The 19479-nt window shown below is 45.4% G+C and overlaps 1 protein-coding gene across 2 annotated transcripts in view; it reads left to right on the top strand.

The window, feature by feature from the left end:
• mib1 (E3 ubiquitin-protein ligase mind bomb 1) overlaps positions 1–19479 on the top strand; it is a 592519-nt gene that overhangs the window by 565228 nt on the left and 7812 nt on the right. Inside the window, exons 18-21 of one of the 2 annotated variants that reach the window (XM_075668982.1) lie at positions 2437–2515; positions 12130–12216; positions 13846–13917; positions 17006–17119. In XM_075668982.1, coding sequence (XP_075525097.1) covers positions 2437–2515; positions 12130–12216; positions 13846–13917; positions 17006–17119 — 352 coding nt within the window. The remainder of the gene's footprint in view (positions 1–2436; positions 2516–12129; positions 12217–13845; positions 13918–17005; positions 17120–19479) is intronic. The other variant, XM_075668983.1, reaches the window with a different exon arrangement.

The following is a 19479-nucleotide window of genomic DNA, read 5'->3' as shown; positions in this document are numbered from 1 at the left end:
CTCATTTGCTACCCTGCCCTGAGGAAGGGTAATGGGGGAAAGAATGGAAAAAAGGATAGCAGAGAAATAAAGCTAACGGGCAATAAATAAATAAACGGAGGAGGTGGGAAATGTCTGGGAGAACTACAGTCTCTCTGATAAGCCAGTAGGGATGTGCCACTCTTCAGTTAACCTCTTTGACGCCAGCTTGGGTTACTACTTAAGTGCCACTGAGTATATGCTGCTCTACAGTGACAAAAATTAACCTTTAAATTTTTAATGTCCTCTTTAAAATGTTTTACTTCTTCTGCTCAACTCAGTGGCACATGGTCGTATGACACAGGCAGAGTTCGAATTACCGATGGCATGCTTTAAGGTGTTAAAAATTTTGGTTGTCCTTGTATGTTAAGTCTGTGGGGCCAGCGAGAGTACCCCGAGGCTGTCTGAATGATCGAGCATGTTCAGATTATCTATGTCTGAATTATCGATTGGCAGCTGTATTTATGCTTGCAGCAAAAATGTCGGATACTCAGCTGGAAAAAGCTGGAATGGTAAATTCTGTGCATGTATGCAAACTTTGGTCGATGCGGTGGCTAGGCTGGCTCACAGCTACCAAGCTAACCTGCTAATCCCATGCGAGCACATGAATCACATGGTTGCATATTGACGTTGGTGCAAGGCGTGATTGCAATTACGTACTGCTCACAAGCCAGGTATCAGAACAGCAAGTTACCGAAGGTCCATTAAACTGACAGGATACCCTTCCCAAGACAGTTGGAAGCATAATGCCTGCGTTTCTTTCTTACAGACTCGATTGCAATGTTTTGTTCATTTTTGCCGATATCTGCAAATACACTGAAAGAATATTTGATATAACAGCGATATTTTCATGTAAGATACGATTTCATTCTGAACCTTCTGAACCTGAACGATTTCGTTCTGATATTCATTCTGAACCTTCAGCTAAGATATATTTTGTTTCTTTCTTTGGATTGCCATTTCATGTGGTACCTAAGCATCTGTCTCGACTCTGAAATGAACAGTTGCAAAAAGCATGTGGTGTTATCATTATCCTAGCGTATTTTTCTACATTGCGCTGAAGCTGTTATATTGTACAATTGCACCGTCTTATCCAACAACTTCTTGAGAGGGTTCCAGAAATATTTTTTTGCAGCAGTTTTGGTATTGTTCATATCGACAAGATATGGTTGTTCTGGTTGCTATAGCAACAAAGTTCAGGTACTGGAGCCAGTATGTGATACAGGGACATGTTTTGAATACTACAGTGAACAGTATATATGTGCACAAAGTTACAATGTAATGAAGTTCTCAATAAAATGTTTTTGTGCAAGACACAAGGTACAACAACAAATGAGTACAACCTTTGTTTATACAGCTTCACAGTCTTGTTCGCATGTGAGTTCCTTAGATTTGCATAGATCCCCAGATTTTCCTTGATAGATCTTTCCATCAAGAAAAGCCTTTCAAGCTCTTTAAACACACACTTTGTGGAGCTTCTATGACTCCTCTAAACCAAGTCGAAGTGCCGTCATCTTAATAGAATATCAACTTCACTTGGTTGAGCAAATTTTTCTGTACCGGCAACTTAATGTTACATAATTCTGTGTATTTTTTTTTCTCCCTTAGTTGCCACATGGCACAATGTCGGAATGATATTAAATAGAAGCATGGAGGCTGTTTCATACAGGTTGCTGCAAACGTGACTTATAAGATGCATTGTCCATGAGCCATCATTCATAGTCTTCAGGCTGGCTGGCTACTTCTAAACTTTGCCCCATCTTCTCTTACTGCTTGTGCCAGGACACCTGTCTTTGATTTCAATGCGTCAGCATCCACCAGCTGACACAAATGCATGAGCCTGTTTTTTGTGAGCTAATGGGCTTACATTTCAATGTCACCAACCTAACACAAATTACGTAAACCCTTCAAGCACCAATTAATTATGCTGATTCAAAATTTAATCTCACCACATTTCTTGCATATTGAGAATTGTGAAAAGCAAACAGGTGCACAATGGATTAAGCGTTTTCATTCTTCATTGAGTTTTGTCATGTTTACTCAGTGTGGACTCCACGCAAGAAACTCTCCACAGGAATGTCAGATATGAGAACATAAGCTATTTTATGTTCAGCATACTAGGAAAGCACTTATTTAGTCAATTGACAAATATGCCTGCTGTAAAACATTGTCACACACAGTAAAAGGTACGAACTTGTCGCATGACAACATACTCACACCGAGAACAAGCGTCCAGTTTTATTAAAGCACTTTGTTCATATTGGTCAAACTTGCCACACAGGTTTAGTCAGAAGTGTTCCAAATGTGTACTACATGTTTTAGGTATAATTTTTCTCATCCGTGCTGTTGCTTTTGATGTACTATTTTCATGTGTACCATTGTGCACACAGCATCTAAGAGGATAAATCTTGATTGCAGGTAGAGGAATGCGTCGTCTGCTCAGACAAGAAGGCATCAGTGCTCTTCAAGCCTTGTAGTCACATGTGTGCCTGTGAAGGTAAGTACAACATGAACATTTTGAGTGCACATCTCACACGTCTCAACTACCTTTGTCAGTGTCCTGAAATTTCAACTTCTGGATGCTAAGTGTGTGTCATGCTGATAAAGATTGAAGTGACAGGGGTGCACTTTCTTACACATTTTTGGCATTCAGCAGCACAACCCATCACAAACGTATTTGTTCTCATGCTTGCTTTTTATGCATAATGACTAACTTCTTGATTTCACTCAATTGGGCGTTGTTGCGATATCCTGATTCTCTAGTAGATTATTAGGTGCAGTTTTACAGCGGAGCTGTTAAAGGGCCCCTGAAACGGTTCGGACAAATTTTGTAGACGCGTAGGGTACAGCTTAAGTGCAACATTCGCACTACAATTTAAGTGAAGCGTTACGTATTAATGGAGCTACGAGCGATTAGAAGTTACCCTCCTCCCTAGCCATGCTTTTCCTCCTCAACTCATTCGCCGAGCGAGCGGGGCTAAGCTCCGCCTTCACTGGTTCACCATCACGATGCGACGTCACATCGTCCACTTCCGGTTGTTTTGGAGCCCGACCCTGCCCGCGCGAAACCGCTCCGCTAGCCGCTTGGCCATCGACCCCAAGCGAGAGCTATCGAAGCAGCGTGCGTTGCGAGCATTCTGTCGTAGCGCGGAACGTGTCTTGTATTCCGGTAACCACAGGCAAGCTGGTCATTTCAGCAAATGACTGTAGGCATAAACTCAAGCTGATGAAGGAACTTTAGCGTAGACGTACGTGAGCGGCCTGATTGGTCTGCACGGTCCATACACTTGTTGGTGCAGAGCTTAACCAGCCAAACAAAACGCTAATATTGCTCTAACCAAGTGTAAAACATTTTAAACATTTATAAAAACGTGTTCATGATTACACTCCTGCGAAAAATACACACCAGCAGCAAAAAGAATACAATTCGTTGCTGCTACTCTGTATGGTTGAGCTCTGTGCCACCAGGTGGCTGCACCGTGCAGACCATTCGCATTTGCCCTTCTGCTCATCTCATGGCTCATCCCGTTACGGCAAAGTCAAGCGGCCAGACTCTGTCCCCTTGCGCTTGCATTTTCCCTAATACCGGACTCGGGAAACGCTATTGTGTTAGTAATCTTCCGGTGTAAAGTCACGGCCACAAACGCGCAAATCCTGGCGCCGATCGGATAGCGGCAGTCCGATGCGCAGCAGCCAATTCACTCGTATGATGCCTTACAGAGGGACACGATGTCGCAGCTTGGCATATTGCCAGTCGCTACGTTTGCAGTCCACAAGGCAACAAAGTCGAATCATAGTGCTCGCGAAAAGACTGAGACCGACTCTGACCGCGGAGCTCTCTTCAAAATGGAGTACGTTGTAACACAAGCAGAGGACACACGCTGTATGCCGGAAGTGCTTAAGTGTACTGAAAAATTATTCTTGTGCATTCTCTTTATGTTACTTTCTTTTCATAAAAACAAATTAACTAACATTCCAACTATTACGAAGATCATTTGTTTATCATAAAATTAGAAAAATTATCGATCACGCGCCCTTGTCAGCCAATCGGATAGCTCGCCCCACTGACGTCGTATGGGTGATTTCGGTCATATGGGTAGGGGCGGCTTAAAATTCCGCCGAGCAGTGTGCTGCGATCGGCAGCGATGTGCATATTTAAAACCTTATAATAAATTACACACTTTACGCGGAGCACTTAGATGTGTCAATTAATGATCAGAAGGACCTACTCTAACGACTCAATACGTTTGTAGAAAATCGTCAAAAGCGTTTCAGGGTCCCTTTAAGGAGAGTTTCGCAGCCGTTTCCGTGTGGCGGCAGGTGATGACAAGCTCGTTATCAATCACAAATGCTTTCGAAATTTTTTGCTTTGAGACATAATTATTAAGCATCATAAAATAAAGTTTACCTTGTGTACCCCTCACACAAACAGACACCATCTTCATTGTGCATTTCTTTAGCCAGTAATCTGTAAATTTTGTTTCTCACATTGTGTTTTACCTGCTCCATGTTGAAGGTCAGCTAGGAGTTTGTATGGCTGTTGTTGGAATCTCAGCGCAGACGCCCGTTGTTGCAAATGGGTCGCAAGCCCCAAGGGTAGCGTTGGCCTGGCGGCCTGGGGCACAACTGGAAGCATCCGAAGGTCCCGGCAAAGCATGAGTCGACTGGTAACAGAACAACTTGTTTATTCTAGCATCGCAAAAGAGCGGGCGGTCAGGTCGACCGAAGTGGAGAGACGGGAGAGCACGTAACTCAACAGAAGAAATCGGAGCCTCTCTCTTGGCGTCTGGGGGCAGCTGCTTTTATACTCTCGCAGTTGAGGGCAAGAAGGAACGTCTCGTCAGATGCGCACGTGACGGGGCACGGACACGCTGAGAGACAGGTTGAGACGAGTGTAGTGACGCATCCGCCGGGCCGGCGCCGGTCAGACCTCCTCGCTTCACACTTGGGGAGCTCCTCTCCCCGGCTGCCGCGCTTTGACAAGCGTGGGCACCAACATGCACACACACACACACACGCACACACGAAGACACGTGGCATTGGAACATGCCTGGACGCGCTTGGCGGGGAGGCGTAGCGGCGGCGCCGAACGGGCCAAAATGTCCGCCGCTTTGAACGAAGCCCCGGCGTCCGCTGCATCCGCGCCGGCTATACCGCGCGTCGTAGACGAAACGTAACAGACCGCCCCGCCGGGGGAAGGAGATCCCGATGGTCAGGGGACTGCATCCGCTGTCCGGAGGGATGTCGCTCGATGATGCTCATAACCGAAGTCGGGCGTCCTTCGGCGTTTCTTGAGCGCAGCGCACAGAGAAGGCCTCGTTCTCTCGTTCAGGTTCACACAGGACACTGCAAAGTGACTTCGGGAGAGTTGACATTTTTGTTCTCGTTCCCGGCAAGCGTTAGAACTACGCCGAAACTCAACCGCTCAGTCAGCAAGCACGAAACAACCCTCACTAAGCCCTGCCAGGCTCTTTCCCCTTTTATACCACTGCCTAGTTCCTTACAGTGGTCTAGCAGCACTCAGAACGTGTCCACAAATTGGAAAATTGCACTAGAAAGCACGTCATCACTTTGAAACACTAAACAAAAGCAATATGTTAAAAATCCTGCCTCAGGAAGAAAAACAACAGTAACAAACAACTCTGAGGCTGATTCCTACGTTAGGGGCTTCGACTTAAGCCATCGGCGTTACCGTTGAGACTCCCCTTTTTGTAACGCACCTCAAAGGAATATTGTTGCAAAGCGAGGCTCCAGTGCAGGAGGAGGCCATTTATGGAAGAGATGATCTGCAGCCATTGGAGAGGGCAGTGATCCGTCTCGAAGCATGCGAAGCGGAGATCGCAGCGAGCGACCGTACACCAGTTCAGCTGGCGAAAACCCCGTAGCCGCATGCGGCGCGGTCCTTAATGCAAACATCACCCCAGGCAGACACAGCTCCCAGTCCGTTGGTTGTTCAAACCACAAAGCTCTCAACACACGCTTCATGACGGAGTGGAGCTTCTCAACGGAATTCGACTGTGGGTGGTACACTGAGCTGTGTAACAGCTTTACCCCACAACTTTCGAGAAAGGCTGTCGTCAAAGCGCTAGTAAACACCGTGCCCTGTTCTGACTGGATTTCCGCAGGAAAACCAACTCGCGCAAATATGGACATTAGTGCATTGACTATCTCAACTGAGCCGAGTTCTTTAAGCGGCACTGCTTCAGGGAACTTTGTCGCTGGGCAGATCACAGTCAAAATGTGTCTGTACCCCGTGGCTGTTACCGGCAGAGGTCCCACTGTATCAATAACGAGCCGTCTAAAAAGCTCCGTAATGATAGGTACCAACTTCAACGGCGCCCTCGATTTGTCCCCTGGTTTGCCCACCCGCTGACAGGTGTCACATGTCTTCACAAAGTGGTCTGCGTCCCGAAAACACCCTGGCCAATAGTACTCTTGCAAGAGACGGTCCTTAGTTTTCTTAACTCCTAGGTGTCCGGACCACGAACCCCCATGCGACAAGCGCAACAGATCCTGACGATAGCATTGAGGCACGATCAGCTGATCGAACTCCACTCCCCTGCGGTCTAGATACTTCCGGTACAGGACCCCACCTCTTTCCACAAAGCGAGCATTTTTCTTGGCGATACCTCCCTTGACAATGCAGCGTATGTTTTCTAGGCTGCCATCCTTCTTTTGCTCGGCTATCAAAGCCGACCGGCTGACTTTTAGCAACCTATTAAGTCCGTCTGACGTAGGCGCGATGAGCAAATCTGCAGATAGCTCTTCTAACTTTCCCGTGTCGGGCATTTCCTCTCCAGTATCTGGTGCCTTCAACGCTACAGGCTCAATTTTATTCAGTTCGGACGTGCTCTGAATATCAGCTTGCTGCGCCTCTGACCCTTTCTCATTGTTCGACAACGTCGGCGCCGCAACTACCGCCTTTGCAGCGAGCTCCCGAACCTTCGATCTGGTTAAGGCCTGAACGCTAGCCTCACCAAACAAAAGCCCTTTCTCGCGCAGGAGGTGATCGGACCTGTTCGAAAATAGATACGGGTACTGGGGGGGCAGCATAGATGACACTGCGGCCTCCGTCTCAAGCGCTCCGAAAGGCCCTTCAATAAGCACTTTTGCTACGGGCAGACACACGCTATGAGCTTCCACGGCTTGCTTGATCCATGCGCACTCGCCCGTGAACATATCGGGTTCTACGTAGGAGGGGTGAACTACATCCATCGTAGCTGCGGAATCGCGAAGCACTCGGCACTCTTTCCCTTTCACGAGGAGGTCTCGCATGTAAGGCTCGAGAAGCTTCATGTTCTCGTCAGTGCTGCATAATGACAAAAACACGACTTTTGTTTTTGTTTCCGGACACTGCGCCGAAAAGTGACCCGGCTTCTGGCACGTATAACACACGCGCGCTTGCCTCGTCTCGAACCGCTTTCTGCGTTCGGCTTCGGCTGCCGCCGTCTCCTTAGGTTCGGTCGCACTGCTTTCACTCGCATCCGCACTACGCGTGTTCCCCTTTGCTCTCATGGGTGTGAACTTTGGCCTCTCAAACTTGGAGCCAAATTCACCCTTTTGACCGTCCTTAGCTCCGCGAGCCCGACGCGTCACAAACTCCTCGGCTAGCTCGGCGGCTTTAGCCACCGTACAAACGTCTGGCCTATCCAAGACCCAGTACCGCACGTTCTCAGGTAACCGACTATAAAACTGTTCCAGCCCGAAACACTGCAGAACTTTCTCGTGGTCGCCAAACGCATTCTCTTCTTTGAGCCACTCCTGCATGTTTGACATAAGCCTGTAGGCAAACTCTGTATATGACTCACTTTTGCCTTTCTCATTTTCCCGAAACTTCCGACGGAACGCCTCCGCTGACAGCCTGTACTTTTTTAGCAGACTCGATTTCACTTTGTCGAAATCCTCTGCCTCCTCTCTCTTCAAGCGAGCGACTACGTCGGCCGCCTCGCCGGGTAACAAAGTGAGCAAGCGCTGTGGCCACGTTTCCCGAGAGAACCCCTGCTTCTCGCACGTTCGCTCAAAGTTAACCAGGAACAAACCAATGTCCTCTCCAAGCTTAAACGGCCGCATCAGGTCAGTCATTTTGAACAATACTTGTTCTCCTGCACCGTGTGCCTGACTTCCATTACGAGCGCGTTCCATCTCTATCTCGAGACGCTTCATTTCCAAAGCGTGTTGACGGTCGCGCTCTTGTTGCTCTCGCTCTTTCTGTTCTTTAAGTTCGCGCTCCTGTTTCTCTTTCTGTTCTTTAAGTTCGCGCTCCTGTTTCTCTTTCTGTTCTTTAAGTTCGCGCTCCTGTTTCTCTTTTTGCTCTTTAAGTTTGTGCTCCTGTCTTTTTGCCCTCTCCTCAATAGTCTCAAGGCATTCCGACAGCTCGTCATCCTCAGCTTCTAACTCAAGAATAGCCCTTAGCAGTTCTGGTTTTCTGAGTTTGTCTGAGACATCCAGACCCAACTCTCTTGCAAGCTCCAGCAATTTCGGTTTGCGCAATGACTTCAAATCCATGGCTGCTCTGAATGCTGCTTTCTCTACTGCCTACTATTGTCTTGCCGCAAACTAACCCGGCAGCAACGACAACCACAATTACCAGCTCTGTTTCTGACACTAACAAAAGCCTGGCAAAACTCAGAAGAAGAAAGTCCCGCACTCACCAAACCTCGCAGCCAAGAATTCAGCGCAGTCGTTCCGCTGCAGGCAACCAGTCATCACACAGGGCTCGTTGCACTGCTCCCGGATGGTCGTTGTGCTGCTCAGCATACAGTCAACTGCATATCTTCACTGCTGGCCTCCGTTGTCGCGATCTCACCGCTGGCAGACAGTTGTTGGAACCTCAGCGCTGACACCCGTTGTTGCAAATGGGTCGCAAGCCCCAAGGGTAGCGTTGGCCTGGCGGCCTGGGGCACAACTGGAAGCATCCGAAGGTCCCGGCAAAGCATGAGTCGACTGGTAACAGAACAACTTGTTTATTCTAGCATCGCAAAAGAGCGGGCGGTCAGGTCGACCGAAGTGGAGAGACGGGAGAGCACGTAACTCAACAGAAGAAATCAGAGCCTCTCTCTTGGCGTCCAGGGGCAGCTGCTTTTATACTCTCGCATTTGAGGGCAAGAAGGAACGTCTCGTCAGATGCGCACGTGACAGGGCACGGACACGCTGAGAGACAGGTTGAGACGAGTGTAGTGACGCATCCGCCGGGCCGGCGCCAGTCAGACCTCCTCGCTTCACACTTAAGGAGCTCCTCTCCCCGGCTGCCGCGCTTTGACAAGCGTGGGCACCAACATGCACACACACACACACACGCACACACGAAGACACGTGGCATTGGAACATGCCTGGACGTGCTTGGTGGGGAGGCGTAGCGGCGGCGCCGAACAGGCCAAAATGTCCGCCGCTTTGAACGAAGCCCCTGCGTCCGCTGCATCCGCGCCGGCTATACCGCGCGTCATAGGCGAAACGTAACACTGTGGTCATAAATTAAGACAAGCCGACCTCGAAGGGGCTGTATGACCATGGCATTGATGCAAATGCACAGGTGGCGCCGGCAATGAATCGTCAATAAGAACAGCCAGCAAATAGACACCCAACACTGTGGACGTTGCGAGAGCTCACTCACACAGCTTTGTTGTCTTTTGATGTATCAGTTGCTCAGATTAGCATACACGTGTTTAGGATTTTGAAGCAAAGCTTTTTTTTGCCCCTTTCTCCTCACTTTGTGTGCGTGCTGGTGGCAACTGTTCTGCCCATTATACAACTTAATTGGACCAATAGACATTTGCTGCAGGGCATGTGAGTGCTCTTGGCCATTCCCTCAGAATGGGTGTGTGCCGCTGGTATGATCACTGCATGGACAAGCAGAGCAAGAGGAAAGAAGCGATGACGTTAAACAGACGTCAACCACGCTCCAGTAGCCCAATGGTCGCGGGATTCCTCGCAACAGTTATCTGTTGTGTGGCACTTTATTCACTTAATCAGTGCCCACATTGGCACGGGCATCAAAGGAGGAGTTGGTGCCATTTGAAGCGGCTTGATGATTCTGAGCGGCAAACATTTGTACAGCAGTGAAAGAAGTCGCCTGGGATTGTGTTGCTGTTTCACACGTTAAAGACAAACGCTACACACGTAGAGCTCACATCATGCGCACGACAAACAGCAACTGTAGCCTTCACAACTTAGCGGCTCGACCTGGCTCGCGCCATAGTTTGGGTGCGGTCAGCGAGCAAGCTTGTTCAGACACAGATCCTGAAGCAGGCGATATTGGCTACAGCAGTCGCTGAAAAAGTCACTGTGATCTCTAAAAATAGTTTGTTACTTGTCAATCTTTGCTGTTCCAAGTTGCTGCTATTTGTTGGCTGCATCTAAATGCACGTCATCGTTAATAAAGTGTGTGTGGATTCCACAAAAGGTGTGTGCTAAAGGCAAGCTTTAGAATAGTAATATGTGCTATCCCTCTCCCTACCCCCTCTTGCTCTTGTGTCATGAGATTTTACAAATTTTAATGTTCACAGGTTTGCAAGTATTAATCTTTTATTTATAATCAAGCATATAAAATATATTGACAGTCTGTTAATATTTCTTACCCATTTAGCATACAGGATTGCCTTGCTGCAAAATAGAGTTGAACCTTGTTCATACGTTCCCATTACGTATGTTTTCCCGGCACCAACGTTACCATTCGAGAACATAAAAAAATGACCCAAGTAGAGTTCAGCTCATTTTTTACCAGGCCATATGTTCTCGGAAAGCGCGCCTTTTCGTCAGCAACGTGCAGCCGTCGCCAAACTGTGCTAATATGCATTTTCCGACCGCTGGACCCCATGTAAACAAGAAAATGCATGATGCACACGTGATCGAGAACAAAATATAGCTGCCCTCCGCAGGAGCTTCACCGCATACTTGCCCACCCATCTCACATGAAAACGCCAGCACGCACTCACTTTCTCATTTCAGTAGCAGCAAATCTTCGCTGGGGTTGTCACATATGGCATTCACAGTTATCACCGCCAATCCTATTACGATAAGCGTCTTCGCCTATCTGTTTCACTGCGCATAGTGCGTAGTGCCATTGATAGCGTACTGCATGCTTTTAGTAGGTGATAATCCAAATATGCCGCCGTTCCCTGCTGCAGGCGGCACGATGTGGGCAGCACATTTCGCTTCTGCAGCATCCGGCATTGCCCACCAGCCCGATTTTGTTTTGGTTCCCCGTTGCTCTCTTAAAAAACCATGCAATAAGAAAACAACAAAATGTATCTCGGGCCGCCGGAGCACCACCATCTTGACGCACGTCAGCATTTCGTGCCGCAGCTAGTCGCACAATGTTTCACATTACATAGATAATTGAGTCTGTCAAATTTTTTTAGTTACTTCGGATCGTACGCTTTCCCGGTCGGTATGGTTTTTCTTGCGTTTTTTTTTTCCAAAACGTATGAACGAGGTTTTACTGTGTTTGTAGTTGGTAGTGTGAAACTTCGCTTATTTCCCAATTCCTTTAGGCCATTCATAATTTCTGAAAATTCATACTGAAATTGCAGTAGCAGCTCAGCAACCTTGTCGTTCATCAGCCCATGCTTGTAACTGTCTATTGACATAATTTTATCTTGGAAGCTCCTAGGATTCTCTCTCGAGTAGCTCGATCTTTTCTCGGCTAAGGTACAATAGGTTGTGAATGTCCACTGCAGAAGCTAGAGTGGCACAGTTTGGATGATTCACTGCGTCTTCAGGACTTGGAACTCAGGCCAAGATGGAAGGAAGGTGCATGAACCTCTCCAGTATAACAAATCATGTTTGCGAGCAGTTGCAGCAGCACATTCTTGAGTATTATAGCCTGTAGTTGAAAGAGAACCACCCGGAATCGATACATAAACGCTTCACATGACAGCACTCGTTTATTGTGGTCTTGTTTGTTTGTTTGCTTGTTTTTTTTTTCTGTTGCAATATAGCCTAACTTCAGAATGAAATTAAGTATGTAAGTATGTAGGCCCATTTCATGCAGATACTGCAAAAGCGACTTATAGAATGTGTTGTCCATAATACATCGTTCATGGTCTTCAGGTTGGTCACATCTCATCTGTCACATACTGCAACGAAAATCACTACCTCTTGTCTCAATTTCAGGTTGTGCTGCCCTGATGAAGAAATGTGTCCAGTGTCGCGCACAGATCGACAAGGTGGTTCCTTTCATCGTCTGCTGCGGAGGCACGGGTGAGAATAACTGGCAAACGCAACCCTGCAACCCATTTGCTTTATCTCCACTTTCACTGACTAATTCGTACATTTCGCGAGACATCGAAAGGGCAAAACATAACCATCTTTTAAAGAGTTCACCTGGTGGCAACCCTGCTAAACGTTTGTGCAGCATTCTGCGTGGTAACCAACCCTCTCTAGAACAAGCAGAAATCTTGCTTTCAGTTAGGTGGTGAGTCATAACTCGGAAGTTCAACGGTACAATACAGATGTGGACAAAAAATGCATTTGACAGGCCGTGCTTATGTAGCAGGGTGGAAACGGGAACTGTGTTCTGCTTCAAGCGTACAAGAAAATGCTACAAAGGCTATCTTTGGCTGCATTCATGGCCGGAAAACATGTATCACATATGAAAGATATAAATTCATGCCATGTAATTTGGTGTAACATTAGGTCTCGTACATTTATTTTGAAAAGTAAGACAGAAATATTACCCAAGAAGCATCGCAGATATGAACTTATTTACAACCGAGTAAGCAGAGTGACATGTTTTCTTAGACCAGTGGCCACAGCGAAGTGCTCGGTCTCATGACCGGTACTTAGTATGGAACGTACTGTAAACATAAATGTGCACACATAATACATGATTTGATGTAACCTTACATCTACAAGTTGTAGCTGTAATCTATGAAGTTTTTATTTTGTAGACAGCATCGCAGATCAAAAGCCGCTCCACTGCAAAGTGCATCGAGTGAGACTTGTACGACCGTGCTACTTGCATTTAACTTCAGCAACATGGCCTGCTTGGTATGAAATTAAGTCTAGTTGATGACTTAACAGGGTGAAGAAGTGGCACAAACACATCTGGCACTGGCCTAGGGATTCCTGTATCCTTAGGCCAATGTTAACGAAACACTCTTACCTTGCGTTGAACCTAGCCTATTATTTTATCACAACGTGGCTGCCTGTCCTACCTGTGGCATCTTGCTGTGTTACAAGCTTTGTTTTAATGTATTGACAGTTATCAAAAAAAAATTGGCTGAGAAGCCTGTGCAAATTGTTAAGGGGCTTGCCAGTAGCAATGACTGTTTTTTATTGCTATACAATGTTACATTTAGTTGCAAATCCTTTCTTTTTCTGCTCAGTGTTAAGGTGATACCTTTAGCACATATTTTCTTCTGGAGAGATGCGTGGACAATCAAGAAACAACCCATGTTCTTGTTGGTCACATTTCTTGCTTCTGCATTCTTACAGTAAACAGTGTTTCTGTTCATGTTTTTTTTTTTTCTGTCTCCGTACAAATACAGAAGCAGAAAATGTGGACAGCAAGAAATGAAGGCGATGTCTTGCTCCTGTCTTCATCTCTCTAGCAGTAAATATGTTCTTTGGAAAACACCTGCTAGGTCAAGGACAATTCATGATACAACATCCAGTGGGATCGGACGAGGACAGAGAGATAGAAGCAGACACGGGCAGCGCTGTGTGTGTGTCTGTTTCTATCTGGCTCCTCATCCGGTTGTGCTGCACATTGTATCACGAATCCCACCCGACTAGCCCTTCAACGTGTTTTATCCAAGAACGAGTTATTCTGATGATTATGCTTTGCGTTTATTGAGGACTTGCCCATTTCCGGGCTTCTCATTCAAGCTACCAAGCTGCTCGACTTCGGTGCACAGGAGGCTTTCGTCGGTCAAGACTTCGCGGTGGCGACAAAAAGCTGTCAGTTTTTATTTTCGTTTTTCTTCGCACAGCTTTTCTCAGTGGTCTTCCGAGTGGTACAAAGCAATAATTGCTCTTGAAGACATTTGTACTAGAACATGACGTGTATTCAGTGGCCTTAACCCTTTATATCCCACGTTCTTTCGCAAGAAAGTGTACAAAATGTTACCGATATAGTTCTTTTTTCCGTCAAAATCTTGTGTTCTACATCCACATTTGAAAAATATATGTGAGGTTTCTCCCTTATAATGACCCAAAATATCAATGAAACACATATAGCCTGAAAATGAGGCTTTCCTTTAGTACATGTGTAAGGTTCCAAAATACCTAATTATTGGAACAGATGAAAATGAAAAGAATTGAAGGCACCGAAGTGCCCAAACGCAAATGCATGACATGAACTGAGTTGATGAGCACGACTCATCTCTGGCAAGCAAAGCAGAAAGGTGTGGCCTGGATGAGCGGCAATAATGGTAGAAACCGCTTGGACAAGTACAGCTTGGGGTAGGTATAGTTAGCGGGTTAACTGCTTTCAGAGCTGTCATTATCGGTGCGTTATGTAGCACATTGAAAGCATTAGCGCTTGTTACAAATGCAAATTCACTCCTGGTCCATGCTCTGAAACAGCCGTGACTCTCAGCACTTGCTGCTTGTTGGTCGTGACATGAGCATGGGTGGTTGCAGCATTGGCACCTGCATCTGTGATGCTGTTTTTAAAGGAGTACTGACTCATATTTTCGAGTTGCTAGAAACTATAACACAAAACTTCTTGCACATGGAGAGATGACAGTTAGCAAGCATAAATGGTGGGAATCACTTATAAGGTATCTTAATTTTACACTAAAGTAAGTTTGTCCCGAATCCGGACCTACTGTCATAAGCATCATCGTGACCTTAGGACACAGCAACATTTGCTGACATCATGTTGCATAAGGCTTTGTATGATACACTGTTGCTCGCAAAAATTAGAAGAGAGTGCCGTGTGTGCTCTCGTAAGGCTGTCACAACAATCGCAAGAACCAAACGAGTACCTGTGTCATGACACAGCCATCCTCTTGATACCAAAACTGTAACTAGTTCACAGAAACTAGTAAGAGGGAATTATTTAGGGTTCTCTGATGCTTGCTGGTATCTATTTTGGTGCTCAGAGTCTTCGGACTTTCACTTACCGCAAAAAGTGGCAAGTCGAAAATGGCTTGCAAGTACTGCTTTAAACAAAATATGCAGCGCTGTTGTTATTGCCATGAGCATCTGTGCTTAACTTCTTGGGTATAAAGGCTTAAAGGGTTCTTAAATCACTCTGAGCTCAAAGGCAGGCAAGCGGTTTCTCTATCGCCTTTGCTAGCCTCCCCACATGCGTTCCCTTCTCGGCATGTACTTCTATAGGAGGAATACAGTGGAACCCGGATATATCGAGCTCGAAGGGTATTGCGAAATAGTTCGATATATCAATAATTAGATATATAAAATGAAAACTTTGATACAAAATTCTTCAGGGGGATTTTACAGCTGTTCGTTATACACAATAATTTGTTATATCAGGGTTCGATATACCCGGGTTTGGCTGTAGGGACATTTTGTCAGCAGCAAACAACACCGTCAACTTCTGCTTATCAGGACTCTGCCCTTTGCAGCTATACGCTGTACTTGCCACCCGTGCATGGCAAAACAAGCTATACGAGGTGAAACCAGTTGGTCCACGAGACAGGCGAGCGAGGCAACAAGTTAGGGAAAGGTGTGCTATCAGATGGATCAGAATTGATATCCCTCGTAGATGGACCAGTCAACAGCTTTTTACCCTAGTGACGACGCATTGTGAGCGTGACTTTGTTTGTGTCACCGCATGTGAAAAAGAGACCAGAAAAGCTCGAGGGAGAGAGGAGCCCAAGACGTTTCCTCTGAGTTATCAGAGGTGGTTTAGGGGCCCTATAACCAACAACATAACCTTCTTAAAGTGGTCATTTCATGCTTTCCTTTCTGGAAAGGAGAGTCATACAACACGAGGACATTCATAACTTATTGTAAATGAACACCTTGCCTGTTGCCACCAGCTATAATGTTTCTTTTTCGATGCATGGTTGTTTTAGAGGATCACCAAAGAGCATCACTAGAGCAGTTTAGGCTGGTTAATAGGCATTACTTCAAAGCCACATGAAGTTTAAACTTTCTTTGTTTTAATTTTTGGCCAAAGTGTCAGTGCTGGTACGTGAGATAGATGTTGCAGATTTCAGACTATGTCGTCATATTTGGTTTTCTTGGCACAGTAAGGGTTCTCAAATTTTGCCAAGTTGAGTTTGTTCCTTCGAAATGCAGTGTGATCTGTATTTGGTGATAAACAGTTAACCAGACTTCGTTAGACGCTGTCAAAATTCGTGTTGTCATAGCAAGCTGGTGCAGTAACTTTAGACAGGCATCACCAGCTGTCTTTTGTTATTGCATATTTTATGACTTACCAAGCTTACCAAGCACCTGCTCACGATTAGAATTGCCGTTTCGCTATTTTAGAGGCATACTTTACTAATCCAGACTGACTTAATAGTTAAATATTTTTACTTTGTATCCCTTTAACTACATTGTGAGAAGCTGCTCTCAATGCCTCTGAGCGCAGTTCTTGTTGCGATACAGTGTAATACTAGAGTTTTTTCTGCCTTTCGTACAAATTGAAAAATCTTGCCCTGTCTTGGGAGTTGCAAAGAACATCTAGAGCAACCACTTCCCTGGCTTGATAAAGTAAATTACTGAGGGATTTTTCCTTTTTCACAAGTTTATTTCATTTCGAACACTTCTCAGCAACATTTTATCTCTGCATTGCAGCACCCGTATGATATAGTCCACTCTTTCAAGGGAACACTTAAATTGTGCTATTCACCTCAACACGATTCTAACATACCATCACCTTCATCAGGAAAAAAAGTGTGCCCGAGGTCTTTGTGTCTAAAGAAAGGTTGTAATTAGTCTCGAAACACTGATTTCGTGTTTTCCTCAACAGTTGGCCATATTGTGCCTGCAGCGATAATTAGTGCGAGGCTAAATTTAAGGAAAGGATGTTGTGCGAGAAAAAATAAAATGCATTCTCATTGGTGTCCAGTGGGTGCTGAGGAGACCGAGACAAAGAAGAAAGTGGTGAACCTGCGTGGCCCCATGACCAAGTCTGACATCCCGCTCAACATCTCGAAGTTTCCCGTTGACAAGAATGACAACTGTAAGAAATCGTTCAATCTTTTTTTTAAATCTTTAAATCTTTTAAATCTTTTCCCCATTAGCACTACAGGAGAGTGTACCGTATTTAGTTGTGTAGGACCCATGCCCCCTATTTTCAAGGTAAATAATAAGAAAGAAAAAGGAAAAAAGTTTGGCAGCATGTTACACTCCTGTAACATGTGAAGTCGAAAGCCTGCTGCACACTAGGTAAAGCACCGTCTTGCATCGTCACATTGCTGATTTCAAAGTACTGATTCTTTGACTCTTTTTTGATGCTTAGCTGCAGCTTCACGTGCTCATGTAGTGGGGGGGGGGGGGGGGTGAGACTCGTGCCAACAACATTTCTCTTCGACTTTACATTGCATCCTCTCAACAAGGGATTGAAATGTATGTTCTGTGTGTTGCATGGCTGATTTCAACGAATGTGTGCACTGTTTGCTTCACTTTGCTGCGCGGTTGTAGCCTCAGGCTTACAGGGGTATGAGCCATTGCATTTTTTGCTTGCTTACGGGAATACGAGCCATTGCTTACGGCGGCGTGAGCTATTAAGAAGGTCGCATTTAAAAAAAAAAATTTTTATTGCTCTACTAGACGCTGCATTTCTGTACATTGTATGCATGATTCCAATGAATGTACGCACTGTACGCTTCACTTTGCTGAGTGATTGTAACCTCTGAATTACAAGAGAGATGAGCCATTCCATTTTTTTGCTTTCTTAGCGGGGTATGAGCTATTGCTGATGATGGTAGTTTCGTGCCATTGGACTGGACAAAGCATTTTTTTTTTTTCAGAGTCATCGGGGGTATGAACCACTTAAAGCTTTCACCTTAAAGACAATCTACCTCAAATGATTTGCCATAATACGTACATTTGCACAACAACTGTCTTTGAGAGTCTGCTGATGAGGTAGTAGTAAGCTTCAGTGACGATGAGAGCCACATTCCATGTGAGAGTGTTGACACGTGAATCGGAACTTGATCAGTGGTGCATTATCTTGAATAAATGCGTTTCGGTCGCGTGTATCCAATATTTCCATTATTCATACCTGCCAAGTCTCCTGAATTTGTTGTAAAGTTTGCTAATTCGGGCTCATTCTACGATTTTCTGAATGTTGTGTCAGGTTTTATGAAAACTATAGTTGCTGTTTGCAAAAGTCTTTTCAGTGTGTTGAAGCTTGTAGCGAGCAAGGTTGAAGAAAAAAATGTGCATAGAAGAAATAAATCGCAAAGGTAGCTGCACCGCCCTTTTGGGGCAATGCAAAACGCTAAACAGGGAGCCACTTGCGTCGAGCAAGTTTCCTCAGACCACTTCCCGAACCAGGCTAAATCGGCAAAAGCAAAGTCGCTGATTAAGTCACTGTGATCTTAAAAACAATTGTATTGCTTCTAAGTCTCTGCTGTGCCTAGCTTGCTGCCCGTATGTGCTGTGTCTAAACGTAAATAATCATACATAAAGAGTGTGTGTATTGCAGAGAAGGTGTTTGCTAAAGGGAAAACATTAACAAAAATGTGTGCTGCTTTCGTCCCCTCTGCCCTCACCCTTTGTCATGTCTGTTAGTATTTTCGCTCATATTAACATTCACAGGTTGGCAGGTATGATTAATTTAAGACATCATGGCAGTGAAGAGCTACTTTATTTTTCGTCTTTCAGTGTCCTTCATCTCTCAGTAATCTCTCAAGTTGCATTGGGCTGATCCCAAATGATGCAAAGCTTTCTTTATATTACAGACTGTCATCAGGAGCAAACATTTCAGAGTAATGTCACTAATTGGATGAAGCCAGTGAATGATGCATCCTGATTCAGGGATCCAGTCTGATTCTGCTGCCTTTAACGTCATTCAATTCACCAACAGAGCTAAACAAAAAGCAACCAGTTGGTAGAGGCGAAATAATCGATAAGTTGAAGCACGGTTACATTGATTAACAGTATGAAAAATGAGAGACTACAGCAGAATTGTGGTAAATGAAAATCGCTTGCACATAATTTTCTTTTAACTCAAGCAGCTGCTTCTAGACTGATTAGTTTTGCATCTGGGCAATGCAAAAGAAAACAACTGTAATCAACGCGAACCAAAATTTTCACACTACTGTATAAACTGAACCACTGAAGATGTCGCAACACTTCAGCCAGCAAAACAGGCGGTGGAAGCGCTAAGGGGCTTCTCACAGGAGGCTAAAATTTCTTTGTAGAAGACCTGCCTTTTATGAAAAAATGCCATCCTAAAAAAAAAAAAGAAAAAGGGGTGGCAAGGACTCGAGCAAGCATTAGTGGATACATTTTAATGCATAACAGGTAGTTGTTTTAAAATAAGCTCTGCGAATGCTGTGCCAAAGTACCTTGTCATTTTCTCCATTTCTGCTA

This window comes from Dermacentor variabilis, chromosome 9 (genome assembly GCF_050947875.1).
Source record: "Dermacentor variabilis isolate Ectoservices chromosome 9, ASM5094787v1, whole genome shotgun sequence".
Classification (NCBI taxonomy): Eukaryota; Metazoa; Arthropoda; class Arachnida; order Ixodida; family Ixodidae; genus Dermacentor; species Dermacentor variabilis.
The sequence above is the reverse complement of the archived record's forward strand: the minus strand, read 5'-3'. Positions and strand labels throughout refer to the sequence as shown.